The sequence below is a fragment of the Cricetulus griseus genome, chromosome 8 (assembly GCF_003668045.3).
Source record: "Cricetulus griseus strain 17A/GY chromosome 8, alternate assembly CriGri-PICRH-1.0, whole genome shotgun sequence".
In the NCBI taxonomy this organism is placed as follows: Eukaryota; Metazoa; Chordata; class Mammalia; order Rodentia; family Cricetidae; genus Cricetulus; species Cricetulus griseus.
The window spans coordinates 88,571,423-88,590,243 of NC_048601.1; the positions used below are offsets into that span (position 1 = coordinate 88,571,423).

Here is an 18,821-nt window from a genome sequence, read left to right on the forward strand (position 1 = left end):
ACATTCTGCTAATTAAACCGGAGCTGATGAGTATGGAAGAGAAAAGCTTGTCACATGTAACATCTCTGCCAAGAATGATCAGATTAAATATGCAGAATGTGAAGTTATAAAAAAGCAGTAAGATGATACTCAAGACCTTAAACAGGCTACAAAAGTTCCGACAGCTTTCCTAATTATTCCCAGTAATGGACACAGGAGGCCAAAAGGCAGGAGAGAGAAATACATTTTTCTCCATTATGAGTGTTGAACACTAGGTCTAAAATCATGCCTGTCTGAACACTGATCAGTTTCTGCAAAGGTTAATAGCAATTAAATGCAGCAAACTATATTAAATGAGAAACAGGTCATGATACCACTGTACTTGCAAAGAGCATGATAAAACCATTTCCTTGAAATTTATCTTAATGCACAAGAAAGAGCTGCTATGAAAAAAAGGAGTTCCCCCCACCCCCCAAAGAGCTGCTCTAAGAAATCTATTCATTAAATGGTGAAAAAAAAAAATCTCTTAAAAATCATCTTTTAGCCAGGCATAGTGGCACATGACTTTAACCCCAGCACTCGGAGGCAGAAGCAGGCTGATCTTCTTGAGTTCAAGGCCAGCCTGGTCTGCAAATCCAGTTCCAAGACAACCAGGGTAGTTACACAGAGAAAAACTATGTAAAAAAAATAATAAAAAACAGAAAACAAACAAAACCCACCAAACATTGTTTACCCAGGCATGGTGTCACACACCTTTAGTCCCAGCATTGGGAAGAGGCAAGAGGATTTCTGTGAGTTGGAGACCAGCCTGGTCTACACAGTGAGTTCCAGAACAGCCTGGGCTATGTACACAGACCCTGTCTCAAAAAACAAAAACAAAATAATAAAATATGTTTAAAAATGATATGCCATATAATCTAATTATCATCATTTTTACATTGCTGCCAGAATAAGAAATGTCACAAAAGTATTAAGGATGTCTTAAAAAAAGGAATTTCTCAAAACCAAAAGCTACTATATGATAAAGATAATACAATTTAACTTAAAATTTACAGGATATAAATATTCAACTGAAATGGCAGTACTAGATTTTGCATAATATCTTTGCATCTCAACACTTTAGTTTCTTGCCAGCAGAGCCACAATCAAAATATTGTAGGCTGGACGGTGGTGACACATGCCTTTAATCCAAGCACTCGGAAGCTCAAGGCCAGCCTGGTCTACAGAGCGAGTTCCAAGACAACCTCCAAAGCAATACAGTGAAACCTTGTCTCCAAAAACCAAAAAAAAACCTGGTTGAGTTTTCAAACACAGATCCCCCCCCCCCAAAAAAAAAATCAAGCAGGCAACCACATGCAAATGCAAATTCCTAGTCTTTCCATATACACACCCTAATTACTAAGCCAGAAGCACAAGAGCAGGCAGGCTCAAACAATGAAAACTCAATTTACTCTGCTGTCCTCAGGATCTTCTAAACCATCCGGACGGCTAAGGTTTCGAGCTGGCTGGCTACAGACAACATTGTCTTCCCAAGATAGGACTCGCACAGGTGGCCTTTGGATTTCATCTGGATAAAAAGCACCATCCGCTCCGTCTGTAACAAAAATTATGGAAGAAACATTTAGGGGAAAAAATTGGATGAAAGCATTTACAGAAATTAGCTCCTCTATATGTAGATATGGTGATTTAAAAGCAAACAGGAACTCAGGGTGTGACTCAGTGGCAACAGGTTTTCCAGGAGCCAGAAGGCCTGGGAGTCTCAGCACTGCATAAAAAGAGCAGCAGGAGCCACACAGGCATGGTAGCATGTACATCCTGGGCTACATACAGAGCACGCCCCTTAACTTTCTTCAGTTTTTATTTATAACCCACAAGTCTAAAACCTGAGTCGACAATAAGCAATTAAGACTACTTATTCATGAAATATCACCTGTAGATGATGTCAGTGGCAGTACTAAACACTGAAATGACAAATTACACAAACAAAATTTTTATAGAGTTCATTATACCCCTCAGTTATCTAATTCCATGAAAATAAAAGCAAAAACTCTTGTAGTCAGCTAATCCCAAGAAAAAAAAATATTTCAATAACCTCGAGTTTCTTGTGCTGTGTAAGGATTACCAAACTGCAGAACTGGCTGTGCATTTGGCAGTGTAGGAAGGAGCCCATTTTGCTCAGAGAATGTGTTGAGACACCTCGAAACCTGTTGTGGGCTCGGACTTTCCATTTTTCTTCCTTTCTGATCTTCTAATCTCCTTTTAAGTTCCTAAAATTAACAAAACAAAAAAGAACAGGCAAGACAGTTAAATATTCTATGAAGGCAGCATTGAACATCCAGTCCAAATACAGCACTAACATCTCTCTAGTATGTTTTGGGTATATTTATGGAGAAGCTACACCTACCCCTTAAATGCCCCTCTTACATTCAACAAAATCAGAAATCAGGATAAAGCCTAATGTATGCCCAAATTTACTAGTGCCAAAAGTACTTGTTATTCAAGTAATTTAGGAGAAACTATGAACCTATTACTTAACTATTAACAAAATTTTAGTATAAAAAAGGGAAAGGCAGCCCTTTTACTAAAGAATTCTGTCAAATAGTTAAAATGTATTTTAAAACACTAAGCCTGTGACAGACAGGCTAGCTTACAACTACCCTGCTGCTAAGGAGGTGGAGACTGAGGATCAGGAGTTCAAGGTGATCCTAAGCTACACAGTAAGTTGGAGGCTAGCCTGGGCTATATAAGACTGTTTCCAAACTAAAGTCCACATATATGTTTATCTTGTATAGCTTTTAAATTATAAAGGAAGAAACATTTCCCGACCTCTTATTAGGCCAATGTTTGGCTATCCAATCAAGCAAGGCACTAGGGAGACAACTCAGTAGTTCAAGTGTCTGTCACAAACCATGAGGGCTGGAGTTCAAAGCCACAAAACCACATAAAGGCAGATCAGGCACAATAGCCAGCTGTAAAAAGCAGGGAATCCTCAGAGCAAAGGTAGTTAGGGAAGCTAGCCATATATATTCTGGAGCCACCCAGGACCCCTGGTATCTACCCTGGGCCTCCTCATGCACACACATGTGTACCTGGATATACATTTGTGTGTACACAAGAAAGGATATCCAGAAAAGTCTTCACACCACAGCCTTCATAAACACTGATGCAAAAATCCTTATTAGCAAATCAAATCCAGTATTAAAAGAAAAAAAAAACATAGAAAGTTTAACCACAAGACTAAAAAGTCAGTTTTAAAAAAAATCTTTTTAAAAGAATTACATTATCCTAGGCCAGGCGTTGGTGGCAAACGCCTTTAATCCCAGCACTCGTGAGGCAGAGGTAGGTGGTTCGAGACCAGCCTAGTCTACAAGAGCTAGCTCCAGGACAGCCTCCAAAGCCACAGAGAAACCCTGTCTGGAGAAGGAAAAAAAAAAAAAAAAAAAAGTTGTATTCATTCAAAACCTGACTGTGATTAAAGATGGCACGAATGGAGAGATACATACCAAGTACATGTACAGAAAACATTTTTACACTAATAATATAGATACAATGAAACCCTGATTAAAAAATCCCGGCAGGCTTCTGCATAAATTAGCAAAATGATTATGAAATGGATGTATAAATGTTTTAAACTGCCAATATTTAAAAATAACATCCCAGTATTTGGGTGGTAGAGGAAGGAGGATCCCAAAATTGAGGCTAGCCTGAGATTCAAAGTGAATTCAAGGCACTCTGGGTTATATTGAAAATCTCTGTTGAAATCTCAAAGTTGAAGACACAGCTTAATGGTAGAACACTTGACAAGCCTGCACATGCCCTGGGTTTGATTCCCCAGCACAATCCAAAACACCCTATGATAGGAGAGAGAAAAGAGAAAAGGGGAGAGGGAAAGATGCAGGAGACCCCCTAAATAACCTAGACTAGAGGTCTCAAGCATTCATAGACTCAGCCAAGTTACATCTCCTCTTAAGCCACCAGTTTTTTCTACAAACAAATATAAGAGATTTTAACATTCAAATGTGTATATAAGGTATGGTCCTAGTACCCAGGAAGTAGAGTATAGACACTGGAGGCCAGCATGACCTACACACATAGATACCATCTCAAGACCCACCCCTGCTCAAACAAAGGGAAATGCTGTGAAGGTTGAATTTCTTAGGAATCTACTAATTTCACTTTAGTATCTAAGGAAACACTTACCAATCTACAAAATGGTACAGGTAATTTGAATTGAGTGAATCTTGGCAAAACTAATTATTTGTCTTTTTAAATAAAAGGAGTTGTCAAGATCATAACTGGGAAACCCACAGATATAGCTGACGTGAGCTCATGGGAGCTCACAGACTCTGGACGAACCGATAGGGAGCCAGCATGGGACCAACCTATGCCCTCTGCATGTGGGTGACAGTTGTGTGCGTGGTCTTTTGTGGGGCCCCTAGCAGTGGGACCAAGACCTGTCCCTGTAGCATGAGCTGGCTCTCTGGAGCCTACTCCCTATGGTGGGATGCCTTGCCCAGACTTGATGCAAGGGGGAGCGGCTTGGTCCTGCCTCAACTTGATATGCCATACTTTGCTGTCTCCCATGGGAGACCTTACCACTTCTGAATGGAAATGGAGGAGTGGATGGGGGTGGGGTGGCAATCGAGAGTGGGAATGGGAGGAGAGGAGGGAGAGGAAACTGGTAGGTATGTAAAATAAATTTTTGTTTTTTGAAAGAGAGAGTTGTGAGCTGGAGAGAGACATCAGCAGTGAAGAACACTGGTTGCTCTTCCAGGGGACGGGGTTCCATTCCTAGCACCCACATGGCAGCCTATAACTGGGCAAAAACCTGACACCCTCTTATGGCCTCTATGGGCACCAGGCACACACATGATGCACAACCATACATGTAGGCAAAATATCTATGCACATAAAATAAACAACACTCTGGGTTGTGGTGACACACGCCTTTAATCCCAGCACCGGGAGGCAGAGGCAGAGGCAGAGGCAGGCGGATCTCTGAGTTCGAGGCCAGCCTGGTCTACAGAGCTAGTTCCAGGACAGGCTCCAAAGCTACAGAGAAACCCTGTCTCGAAAAACCAAACAAACAACCACAAAAAAAAAAAAAAAAAAAAACCAGGTTGAAAGAAGATCACCAGAGTTTGAGGTAAACCTGGACTATATAGTGAGTTCAAAGCAAACTGGGTCTCAATGAGGAGCAGCAGCTAAAAACACAGCTTAGGGGTTAACAATACTTGTTGCTCTTGTCAAGGACCCAGGTTCAGTGCTCAGCACTCACATGGAGGCTAACAGGCACCTTCTGGTCTGCTCTTCCTCCCATACTGCCTTCATTCCATCTTCCCCTGGTTTATACTGTGTTTCCTTTTTACACCATCCCCCTCAAAAAAAAAAAAAAAAAAAAAAAGAGGAGGGGATTAGGGGTTAACATATGCATACACATGCATACAGGCAAACACTCATATACACAAGAAATAAAAACAGTAGGGTCAGCACTTATTCACTCAACGAATGCTTAATGACCACTGCTTCCTTCTAGGCACAGTGATAAACAGTGAGAACCTAACACCAATCTTCTGATGTTTGGATGGACAGTTTTTAGAGTTCTCAAAAATACTCTTGTGGAACAGACACTAAAGATTAAATAAGCTATTTGAAATAACAATCACAAATACTTTGCTTCAAGTGATATAAACTATGACAATACTACAGGAGACTAGGAATAACTTAAAAGTTCTAGAATAATAGTAATAAACCAAAGCAGACAGCAAGTATCCGACATGGCATTAACTGACAAGGCTAACACTTTTAAAACAGACAATAAAACTACTGGTCTCAGTATATTTCTTTCATCAAATATTTTTATAAGCAAATGCTATCTATAAATTAACTTTGTTCTATCAGCTTATTTATTCAACAAAAAAATATTCAAAAATATTTTACTTCAAATACTAAGTACTGTAATGGGGACTACAAATACAATGACTAAAACAGGTATACTCTGTACTCTTCATGGTCCTTGCAGTTAAGTAGAAGGGACAGATACCTAACAAAGAAGCATAAAATATATACAAATATATTTGCATAATTAAAAATTGTGGAAACTGTGGCTGGCATCTGACGTGGAAGCAAGCATATACAACTGAGCCCTAACCTGCCGGAGATGGCAATGCAGTAGCGTCACAGCTGACTGACTGCAGGGTACTAGTAGGACAAGCAAACTATTGTCAAACCACAACACATGAAGACTCCTTAAGTGGATCTTCCAATGCTGCATTTTCCTAACCCACCCAAACTACCACCTGACTCATTGTACACATTGATAAGCTTTGTACACATTGACAAGCATCAAACTCACACAGAAGACACAAGCTTTCAAACATTTAGGAATGTATTAAAAGGCTGCAGCATTAGAAAGGTTGAGAAAAACTGATTTAAAAGCTTGAATTTCATCAATGGCAAGAAACAGTAGTTTCCCATTTACTTTACTTGTTTGCAAGAAAATACCTAAGTCTGAACAAAAAAATTAAAAATTCACTCCTTGTCTAAATTTGAATACTATAAACTTAGTTTACTGTTAAATTCAAAGTAGGTAATGAAGTAATTTTCAATTTTGGCCTATTTCTCAACACTGGTATATGTGGAACTTGGAAATAAAATTGGTATGTGAATTACTGTTTACTACCAAGGAGTTGACAGTTGAAGACATGGAAGAAAGCTTTCAAAGAGAAGATGAACAGAAGAAAGCAAAGAATGGTTACAGGATGTCCACAGTTATTAAAGTGCATTGTTCAATACCTTCTCCCTTGAGAGATTTTCCAAATTCGAGGCCAGACCATTTATTTCTTTATCTTTCTCTGCCAATTGTAGCTGAATAAAAAAAAAATCATCATTAATATTCTTATTATCTACTTTCTCCTTATGCATAGATCCACTTAGTACTATACTATCAAACTAAGTTTCATCAACACATTCAGTTATTTTCCTCAGTTCCCAGTCTTTGTATCAGTTGCCATTACTGACCAATTTCCTTTTCTTTTCTTTCTTTTTTCTATTTTTGGAGTTATATAGCCAGGCTGGCCTACAACTGGGTTAGTCTCGAGTTCTTAATTCTCATGTCTCACCTAGCTTCCCCTTTAAAGTTTGTGAACACACTGATTAGGCATGAGTTTCTTGTGGCATCATAAGCATAGTATATCTGTAACACAGTCACCTCCTATTGTCCTGTTCTCCCCCTACTCACAGAATCCCACTCCATCCCTCCTCTTCTTTCATGGCGTTACTGATAACCCAATGGGCTTCATTAGGGTTGCTTACAGGATCCTAGGTAGAGGATTATGGGTTCTTTACTGGCTATACCACTGAATAAATAATCTCTCCCTCTCCCAGCAACTAATTCCCAGATATTCAGTGAGACCTTATAAGCCCTTCCCTCCTAGCTACCATTATCTGCCTCTAGGTCCTTGGCCCTTTTCCTCCCATGACAGGCTCAACATTGTGCAGGTCTTGTGCCAGTCACCTCCACTGCTGTGGGAATTAAGAATGCAACAGTGAGGTCATGTTCTAAGGACATAATTCTACCTCATTCCATGACTTCCTGTGGCTTTTACATTCTTTCTGCCCTATCTTCCAAAATATTCCTTGCACCTTTGAGGCAGCTTTCCTTACCTTGACAATTACTCTTTGGTTTATGTAAAACTGCATCAATATTTTTATCCTAATGCCTGTTCTTTTTTTCTTTTCTTTTCTTTATTTGTAAGAGACGAGGTCTCACTATGTTGCCCAGGCTGGAGTGCAGTAGCTATGCACAGACACCATCCCACTACTTACTGATCAGCACAGGAGTTCTGACCTGCTCCATTTCTGACGGGAGCCCCCAGGAGGTCACCATACTGATGCTGAACTTAGTGCACACACCCAAAAGGCATAGCACACTACAGCCCAGAACTCTCGGACTCAAGCAACCCTTCCCTCTCCGCCTCCCGAGTAGCTGGACTGCAGGTGTATGCCACCACACCCACCACATCCGGTCTAATGCCTGTTCTTTATTATCTTTTTCCTAAAGACATTCTAGAACCATTCTTTTGTTGTTGTTCATCTTCTTTCCACAAGAAGCAACTAGAAATATTAATTCATGTTCCATTCTCATTCCCAAATTCCAAATCTGCCAGCTGTTACTTGAGTCAGGGTCTCATCCTGTGCCTCCAGCTGGCCAGGGATTCAAGGGTTAGGTCAAGCTGGACATGAATGGCCTATTGTCTCCCACCTCAAACTTGCAAGTTTTAAGATTACAGATATTGTTACCGAGGCTGGGGCAATCCATCATTTTCAGTAATGGTAAAACATGTTTTCACTGCTGTATTTCCTGCACTGTAAAAACAAAATGTCCCACACCTATTTTCTTCCATTAGTTAACAGACACCATCAGAACCAACAGTGTGAGCAAAGCTTAACACGTTACAACCATTTCCTCCTCCCCAGCATTTTTAATCTGTCACTCATTCCTTCAATAACTACCCAAGACCAACAGCATTAATGCGTACAAATCAAACTATTCATAGCTGGGTATGTTAACACACACCTTTAATCCCAGAGCTTGGGAGGCAGAGGGAGGCAGATCTCTGTGAGTCTGAGACACGCATGATCTTCACAGAAAGTTCCATGTCAGCTAGGGCTACATGGAGAAACCAGGACCACATCTCAAACAAAATAGCAAACAGCAGCAACAACAAACCCAACTACTCTTCAGTGTTTCTTCATAAAAATTGTATTTCAGATCAATCTGTCTAGGTTCCTGTCCCTGGTCTATAATAACAGATCAAATCTAAGGAGGCTGGAGAGATGCCTCAGGGATTAAGAACTTTAATTGCTCTCCAGAGTACAATTCCCAGCACGTACATGGCAGCTCACTACTCCAGTTTCATGAAATCTGATACACTCTTCTTGCTGCCAATGGCACCAGGAACACAAGAAATTCGCAGACACACATACAAGCAAAACACCCGTACTTATGAGTAAAAACAAAAAAGGTATCCAAAAGGAAATGGACTTTATCAACCATTTAGGGCTTCCAAATTACTTTGAATAGGACACACTCTGAGTTCTTATCCTCCTAGAAAATTCTCAACATCATGTAGGACCCAAATTCTATTTTAGGCCTTCTAGAACTCGAAGACTTCAAGATATTATTAATCTACTCCATTATAGTTACAATTCTTCCCTAGCAGCTGTGCCCCCCACACACACATTTATGTGTGCAACAAAACAATTAGCTAGACATAACATTAAATTACTTAGAACTCAACCTATCCATGTTTTATTCCTTAAAAGGATAATACTTTTGATTTACCAGTCCAGTGGCTTCCTCATTTTTTTCTATCATTCTTACAGACACCATTTATTATTCAAACTATTACCTAATATTACACTGGCAAAAATAAGTTTCTTTAATATTATACCATTTACCTCACAGTATTGTATTTAGGATCACAGTAATCTGTATGATGAATTTTAAAACTAGCAAGTTCCTGACAATAGACCATTACCCTAAACAAATTATTTTGGAACTAAAAAAAGTCCCAAAATAGTTTAACACACACATTTACGATAATAAGAAAATGAAATGACAGCTTTTAAAGATTTTGTTGGCCATTCCAAAAAAAACAAAAGCTATTGCCACCGCTGTTGGCTATGTACAAGAACTGGAAGGTAAGACCTTACTGCTTTAGACATCACATACTTTGGTTAGAGGACTTGAGAAACCAAACTGGAACTGGCTAACTTTCACAGCAAGTGTTATGCAAGCTCCTGGGAAAGAACTGTCATCAAGTCTCACCAAGCTATGGGTCCTGTGTGCTAAGCACATCGTGCCCACCAGTGCAACAGCCTGCAGCGTATTCTCCATTGGAAGGAACTCAGATCTGGTAGTGAACATCAATCTAGTCAAAAGCCCACAGATAGGAAGAACACAGGACTTGTGCTATTCTACTGCTAAATGGCCATGATGCATGTGTATCTGTCAAGCTGCCTTCTATGATGTTCACAGCCACTATGCTAGTGTAGTGCTGCAGAGAAGTTTCTCTTTCCAATGGGTGGTTATAGAACTGGCCAAAGTGCTGGCATTAAATGACTACAGAATGCTTAGCCCTACATGGACGTCTTTGTTACCTCATCCAAGGCTCAGGGAACACTGCAGCAGAAAGAGAATCTAAGAGTCAGAGAAAAGGGTAGAATGCTGGAATTGCCATCTTCTGTGTGTGTGACACAGCCTTTGTAAATGTGATTATCTTCCTAAGACCTGTACAAGACTAGCCCATCAAAATCCCATCATTGAGAACATAATCTAATGAGAACTTCCATTTTTTCTGTGAACTAATTGGTAGTTGATGGCTGCTGGAGGAGATAGAGACATTTTCTCAGAATATAGTCACTGCCGCATTACCCATGCTTCTGAAAATAACCTCTTCCCCACGTTCCCAAAGCAACCCTAGTGAAATCCATGGGGTTTGGAGAAGGTGGAAGACAGACAGGACAGGGAATGAAGAAGGGAACTAATCACACAGGGTATCAGTGGGAAATATTTTTTTCAGGGGGAGAATATTATAAAAATAAATCTATACAGATGCATGAAAATACATTGAAATCCAATGTTATATAATGAATGTGTGCTTAAAAAAAAAAAAAAAAACTTTTTTAAAAGATAAATTTTAAGCCAGGCGTTGATGGCGCATGCCTTTAATCCCAGCACTCGGGAGGCAGAGGCAGGCGGATCTCTGCGAGTTCAAGGCCAGCCTGGTCTACAGAGCGAGTGCCAGGATAGGCTCCAAAGCTATACAGAGAAACCCTGTCTTGAAAAACAAAACAAAACAAAACAAAACAGATAAATTTTAAAATCCACTTGAATCCAAAGATCTAAAACCATAATAACCAAAGCACTTGGGAGCCCATCTTCTCAGTTTGGTAAGTAAACTGTATGCAACTAAATACTACCTAGTCTATCTATATTGAAAATTTACTCAGTTCATATTTTATAGGTAATACATTTTCAGCAGCACCATGTTCACTAAACACAAAAAATACGTCAAGTCTGTGAGAAACTTACTTTGTAACTGTCCTCTACTTCAGCTAGTTCAAGTTTTACATTTTCGGCAATTTTTACTTGTTCTTTCCACTTCAGCTCCATTTTTGCAAGTTCATCAGCATATTTATTACATTTGGTTTTCTCATCCTAAATAAAATTTGCATAATTACTAAAAACAGGACATCTCAACATAGCGCAGGTATCTATGCAAATACACACGTGTGATGATTATTTTTAGTTAAAATTTACCAAGACAAGACTGAATAAATCATTTCACAGCTACATAATGGAACAGCACTTAAAAAGAGTGAGGTAAATGGATCAGTTGACCATGGAGTATCATATTAAGAACACACTGCAAAAGATAATAGCATCCCATTGTTAATAGTTATTATGTCTATGGATCAAGATCATGGATGTACTTTTTAATCGCCTTTATTCTTTACATTTCTAAGACTATTAACATTTGTTAGTATGTATTACTTTTACAAAAAGAGGAAATCTAAACCATTTTTGGTTTAGCTTTTTTTTTTCTTAAAAACATAAAATACCACAAGGAAGAGGTTACAAATAGTGACCAAAAAGTAAATGGGTCAATTTCATTTTAAATATGTTACTTTGAGGTAAAGCTCAAAAATACTTCTGAGCAATTCAATAGAGAAAGGACCAACCTTTTAAATTCCACACCTTCCATCTCATACTTCATAAACATACACAAAAACAACTCTAAGTGTTTCACAAACATAAATGGAAAAGCTGACTACAAGATCTAGATGGACCAGGAGTGTAACCCACTGGTAGATCACTGGTCTCAACATTGTGAGGCCCTGGGTTTGATCTCTAAGTACAAGAAAAACAAAAGAGTAACTCCTGGAAATAATGCAGAGGAATATGTTTAGTAACTTGTAGAACTTTTTACTTTCTTAAATACAAAATATATAAAAGAAATGGATACTATCAAAATTAACATTTGATTTTCTAAAAACATCATTAAGGAATTGTGATGTGTAACAACAACAATAAAAACCCAGAGACAGATATGGGGGCTCCAGCTGAAGATCAGAAAAGCAAAGCAGTCAGCCAGTAGCTCTTACCAAGCTGAAATGGAGATCCTGTCTTCCCTGTGACTGGAAACTGAATCTGACATGAGACCCTTTGCTTCTTCCTTATATAGTTCTCTAGTGCTGGGATTAAAGGCATAAGTTCTTTTAAACTGACTCACTCTCATGTAGCCCAGGATAGTCTTGGACTCACAGAGATCCATCTGCCTCTATCTCCTGAGTCCTGAGATTAAAAGTGTTTCATCACTGCCCAGCTTCTATGGCTGTGGCTAGCTTTGCATTCTGATCCTTCAGTCAGGCTTTATTGAATCAAACAATGTATCACCACAGTGATGTTCTTCCTACTCTAGTCTGAAGGGTGAATTCTTTGAGCAAACTGGCCAAAATCACCCACATGTATATAAGAAAGCTATCCCTGCTTAGCCATGCATTGTGTCTTTAAATAATCATACAATATGTCAAAATTTGGTTCCCAGTATTCTAGAAAAAAAAAATACTTAGCAAGATGCACACCTTTTTAACAAAAGATTTTAAAAAATATGTCAGTGCTTACAAAGATAACTGAGGGGCTAAAGAGATGGCTCAGTCGGTACAGTGCCTGCTACACAAAGCATGAGAACCAGAATTTGGACCCCCAGCACCTATGTAAAAGCCAGGTGTGGCAACATGCATTTGCAATCCTAAAGCTGAGGTGCACAAGACAGACTGATCCCCAGAGCTTACTGATCATCCGGTCTAGTGGATTAGTAATGTCCATGCTCAGGGAGTAATCAACCGTTTCCAAAAATAAGGTGGAAAGCATTACTGCACATTGAACTCTAGTCTCCACAGCTAGACACTCACGTGTGTGTGTGTGTGTGTGTGTGTGTGTGTGTGTGTGTCCCAGTGTGCAAGGTACAGGAACATGCACAAATGCACTCACACACACACTATATAACACACAAAAAATATAAGAAATGTAAACATTAAGTCATTATGGAAATGCAATTTATACTACAATATTCTCATTACACTTATTAGCTTGACTGTGTAAAGTGATACAACAGTACTAAAGAAAACAATTTGTCGATTTATTATTAAATCCCCACCTAGTCCCAAGGCATCTGAGTGAAAATTTCTAATCCCCTTTGACCATGACAGACATATATTAATGTCCATAGTACCTTTAACAATCGAGAATCACCCCCAATTATCTTCATATCCCGCCTCCCCGTTTCTTCCAGACTGCTTCCCAGGCCACACTCATTACTCAGCCACCCTCCGTTCTTCTCAGAACACTGGGCTACCCAATCAGGCAAGAGCTGCACATGCCAGATAAGATGACCAGAACACACAGTTGCCTCACAAACCCAGCCTAAGCCCCTTAGTTTTGGCCAGAAGTCATCAGCAGCTCCATCTGTAGTCTTAGAACAGCAGTACCAGGTGGGAAAACGATCGAGGAAACTGCTGATATTACATCTTTTTCACAAAGCTATGTCAAAACATTCTAACTTGAAAAAAAGAAGCAGTTAAGGCTTGCTGAGAAATTGACTCTTCTACTTCAGAGAAAAAGAAAAAAACACTGGTGTCTAGAGAGAGAGAGAGAGAAAAACATCTAAAGGACAAGCCTATAGATGCATTCATGTCAACATTTTTGGAGTTGATCCTAATGTCCTTGAGAGGCTGTCAGAACAGCTGCATCTTGTAGGCTTGACAAAGGAATGGCCCACTTGGGCAGACCCCCGTGAGGAGCACTGCTGGGATAGGGGGAAATAGTGCATTCATCATCGCCAGCTTTGAGAACAATAAGCATGACAAGACAGTTACCAGGACCCTTGATGAGGTGACCTCTGCTATCACATGTGCAGTCCACACACAGATGCAGGCAAAATGCCCACACACATGAAAATAAATAAAAATTAAACAAAACCCAAATTCCTCATTATAATATATATCCCAGTAACAGTCTTGAATATTACAGACTGCACAGTCACGTGTGCTTCATTACCCTATGACAGGCACCACACTGAGTGCCTTCACATCAGCATCAATGAAAATACAAGGGCTGTCACACTAGAATATCAGTACCATCCTCCTCATTTTTCTGACAAAAAGATCTCAGAATGTCCAGTTTAACATTTGATTAAACACTTTAAACATCACTTTGCAGCAAGTAACAAAAAGTATCTTACGTTATTATGGTAACACTGATCAAATCTACAAATTTCATTTTGTTGTTCTAAAAATGTTACCTTCTTTTCCCTTATGCAAAAAAGAAACATACACAAAACCTTAAAAACCACATATACAAATAGAAAATTATTTTTCCTGTATTCTAAACTATATATATAAATGAGAGGCACTTTTCCCGTATACTTTAAATACTGCAAAGTGAGTACCAGTACCAGTAAAGGTAACAAACTGAAAGAATCTGAACAACGCTGCTTAAATTAAGTTCATGCTGAGAGACTGTGGAAGTTTGAATGTAATTTGCCCCCATTAGCTCATATGGAATGGCACTATTAGGAGGTTTGGCTTTCTCGGAGTGGGTTATAGTGTTGTTAGAAGTGTGTCACAACGGAGGCAAGCATTGAGATTTCCTATGCTCAGGATACCGCCAGTGTCTCTGTCCATTTCCTGTTGCCTGCAAGATGTAGGACTCTCAGCCTGCCTGCATGCTGCCATGTCCTGCCATTATGACAATGGACTGAACCTCTGAACTCTAAGCCAGCCACCCCAATTAAATGTTGTCTTTTATAAGAGATATTGTGGTCAAGATGTCTCTTCAGAACAATAGAAACCTAAGACAGAGACAAAACTCATTTGCTTAACATTCTCATTCTTCATCATGAAAATATGGTCACCATTATGTAGTAAAAGACAGAGGTCTGGGAGATGGCTAAATGGGTCAAGTACTTGTGCACAAGCACTGAGGACCTGAATTCCGATTCCGAGCAACCCACTGGCCACATGTTATCTATATAACCCCAGTGGCCACATGTGTCTATATAACCCCAGTGGCAGGGAGAACAAACACAAGTGATCCCAGGGACTCACGGCAGCCTGTCCAGTCCACACTGCTGGCTCTAGGCTCATGACAAACATTGTCTGAAAAATCACTGTGAGGAAGTGACTCAGGAAGATATCATGAAGTCAACCTGTGGCTTCCACATACATCCACACTGGTGAGTGCATGAGTGAGCACATAAATGAAATACAATTTTCTGTTATTGATATAATAAATTTATAAAAAGGACTTCCCTTATAAAGTTCAAATGCTTTCCATGTATCATCCTAATATAGATTAAAAAAAAATCCAATTACCAGGTACACATATTCAAACAAGGACATTATAACATATGAATAGAAGATACTGACTTATGACCATGATTTTACAAGAAGACGTACATGTACAGGCCTACAAAACACCCCTTTCATCATCCCAAATGCAGTATCAATATAGAAGAACAGGAAATGAAACCCTCCATACCTCAATGAAAACAACTAAGGTAAGGCATTTAAGATTTGATACATCTTCCACTGAAAAAGAAGCTAACTTACCTGCAACAGTTGTTTACATTTGTTATACTTTTCTGTTTTCTCAGCAATTTCTTTGGTCATTTCACAGACATGATCCTTTGTTAACATGTCAAAATTTATCTCTGTTGTAACAAAAGCAGAAATAATATTTAATGTCCAGAGGTTGGAAACCTGGTGGCTTAGCTGTTAAAGAGCAGTAGCTGCCCTGCCAGAGGACCGGGGTTTGATTGTCAGCACTCAGAAAGCAGCTCACAACTGTCTATAATTCTAGTCCCAAGAGATCTATCTGATACCCTCTTCCAGCCTTCAATAGTACTAGGAATACATGTGATATACAGACATACATGTAGGCAAAACATCCATACACATTAAACTAGTAAGAAAAATGGAAGTATTTTGTCAGAAGCCAGCCTGCTCTACATCTCAAAATCCAAGCCAGCCAGGGATACAAAGTGAGAGACACTATCTCAAAAAACAAATTATTTTTTTCCTTTATTTTATCTTCCTATAGAAAAAAGTTGAGTAAGTGTATTGAGGAACAAAACCTAGAATATTGCCAGAACTGAGACTACATTGAGCTACCATCCCAGAAGACTAGGACAGGCATCAAAACAGAGCGCCCAAGGGCCAGCCTGAGCAACTTGGTAAGCTCCAGTCTCAAAACGGTTTTAAAGAAGAAAAGGGTGGTTTGGGGATCCAGCTCCATGACAGAGTATTTGTTTAGCATTTTAGTAAAGTTCAACCCAACAAAAACCAAATTCTATGTAAGATCTGTTTGTTATTCTCTTCTCCTACTGTGTGTGCGTGTGAGTCCTGTTTAGTTTCTGAGACAGTGTTCCTATACAGCCCAGATGGCTTTCAATTCATACCTCCTATCTCCACTTGTTGGGTGCTGGGGCTACAGGAATGTACCACCACACTTGACCTCTATGTGAGAATTTTTAAAGGTCAGTTTTGACCAGACTAAATTCACATTCAATAAGTAATAAATCCTTTTGTAAAAGTTGCTACAAGTATCACGAGAACTGCTATTCTTATAACTGAGTAGACAACAAGGAAGCCATGTTCCTGAGAACAGTTTCTTCTTTTAGCCTTTTATCACCCTTCATTAAGTCTTCATAAAATCAATATAATATTACAGTAGATACTATAGGTTGAATATCACTATCCTAAATCTGAAATTCAAACTCCACTAAAAAAATGAAATGTTACAAACTCTCAAACTCTTTGAACACATTTGACACTACAAGAACTTCAGATATGAAGTGTTATTTTTTTTTTAATTTTCAGATTGGGAACGATGAACTGTTTATCCAAACATTCCAATTTGTGGAAAAACTTGAAATCTGAAAGCATTTCTTTTCTAAGCACTTCAAAGAAGGTATACCCAACCTGAAAAATGGACAAATAAGTGGAATGCTGTCTCTAGGATTGTTCTTAAATATTTAACAGTCTAAGACATCTTATTTTATAAAACAAAATCAATTACACCATACTCTAAAAACAAAAATATACTTTGGCTGGTACCTATTTTCCTTATTGTCAGATATTTGATTTACATAAAAGGGGGAAAAGAAGTACAAATGAAATCAAACTGCTACATTACTCACTTAGTATGTTTTAAATTAGTCTAATAAACACTGATCCCAGTAAATTAGCATCAGATTACAGGTACACTAATGAAAGATGTACCCTAGTGACACAAAGCAAGAGGGAAGTTAAGGTAAAATAACTACTCAAAGTGTGAGAGAAACCTCCATGTTGAATGTTGTTACTATGTTGCAAAATCTTGATTTTCAACTCCTTTACTTTTTCCACATTTGCCTTTTGTCACTCTGCTCTAAGAACCTTCTCTGGTCTGTTTTTATAATCACATAACATAATTTTTGAGTGTAAGGAATTCTTCCATTTCATTGTTTTGTATGTTTCCAATTAGTACTTCCGGTACCAAATCAATTTTTAACATGTGAACACTATCCTGAAGATAAGTATTAGCTTACACTCATACTTTGCATAGTGACCACATATATAACTTTACCTCACTTTAAAACACTCATTTTTCCCTTAGCCTCACTCTCAAGAATTTATGGAAGCAGCCTGAAATTCTCATACATGGAAGCAGACAGTATCAAATCAGTATACAGTTTTCACTCTACACAGAAGTCAATTTTTACCTGCAGAAGACACTGCTGGCTTTACATCCATGGCAGAAGCAGAAGTGGCTGGGTCTGTGTTTATTGAAGCATCATTCACTTTCTGCTGACTCCCATTTCTCTTTGTGAAGACACTGTTAGTACTGGCCTATCCCAAAGGTTAACAATAAATTATGGGAAAAGTCACCAAATGAGTCATGTTCATTTCCTTTACTAAACATGTAAATAATCACAAAAGTTCACGAAACTATTCACTTTGGAAGCCTAAAAGGAACAAAGCTACATCATTTTCCTAACTGGTGGAAATGTTGCAAAAGCAAAGTAACTGCTTTTTTCTTGTGAAATCACTATAATACATCATTTACAGAAATCTCACAGTCTCACAAATCAAAATGTACTCAGTGGGCCTGGAGACATGGCTCAGCAATGAAGAGCATGTGTTGCTCTTGCAGAGGACCAGGTTTGATTCTTATAATACACATGGTGGTATATAGAGGTGGCAGCCACCTCTAACTCCAATTCTAGGGAATCCAATGCCCTCCTCTGACTTCCATAAGCACCAAAAACACATGTGGTACAAACACAGACATGCAGGCAATACACATACAATAAAAAGAATAAGCCTAATTAAAAACAATTAAAATGTGTTCAAAAACCCACAAGCCAAAATCTATGTGAATCACAATGTTCCTTCACAAGTGGGGTGCACACACCCCTTCTCCTAGGTCTCCCTGAGAATCTTAGGCAGTAACACACAAAAGTCTGTATACTGTAAGGATATTTTCCTTATACTTCACTTCCAAGATTCCCTCATGCAACAAGTCTTATATTTCAATACAATTTAGGGCTTTAATACATAAACCCATACAACTGAAATGTCTTTGCTTTATTATCAATCTACCTACTCCTACATGAATTTTACCTCTTCCTAAAGTGGTTTGAGCAGGATGGAAAAGAAAACTGAGAAAGCAATGGGAGCAGTCCACTTTGCCGCAAGTGACATCTAATACTATATATTGAATTTAATCGACA

General features: G+C 38.8%; 1 protein-coding gene and 1 non-coding gene across 4 annotated transcripts in view; both read right to left on the minus strand.

The window, feature by feature from the left end:
• Positions 1 to 18,821, minus strand: part of Tax1bp1 (Tax1 binding protein 1) — a 61,622-nt gene that overhangs the window by 6,403 nt on the left and 36,398 nt on the right. For 2 of the 3 annotated variants that reach the window (XM_027429647.2, XM_027429648.2), the window contains exons 11-16: positions 17,811 to 17,937; positions 15,658 to 15,758; positions 11,078 to 11,203; positions 6,775 to 6,846; positions 2,072 to 2,246; positions 1,431 to 1,573 (exon numbers count right to left, since the gene is read on the minus strand). In XM_027429647.2, the coding sequence (XP_027285448.1) occupies positions 1,431 to 1,573; positions 2,072 to 2,246; positions 6,775 to 6,846; positions 11,078 to 11,203; positions 15,658 to 15,758; positions 17,811 to 17,937 (744 nt within the window). The remainder of the gene's footprint in view (positions 1 to 1,430; positions 1,574 to 2,071; positions 2,247 to 6,774; positions 6,847 to 11,077; positions 11,204 to 15,657; positions 15,759 to 17,810; positions 17,938 to 18,821) is intronic. The other variant, XM_027429649.2, reaches the window with a different exon arrangement.
• Positions 7,740 to 7,829, minus strand: Mir1285 (microRNA mir-1285). The gene has a single exon (NR_105107.1). It is a non-coding gene; the product is annotated as a microRNA mir-1285 (primary transcript).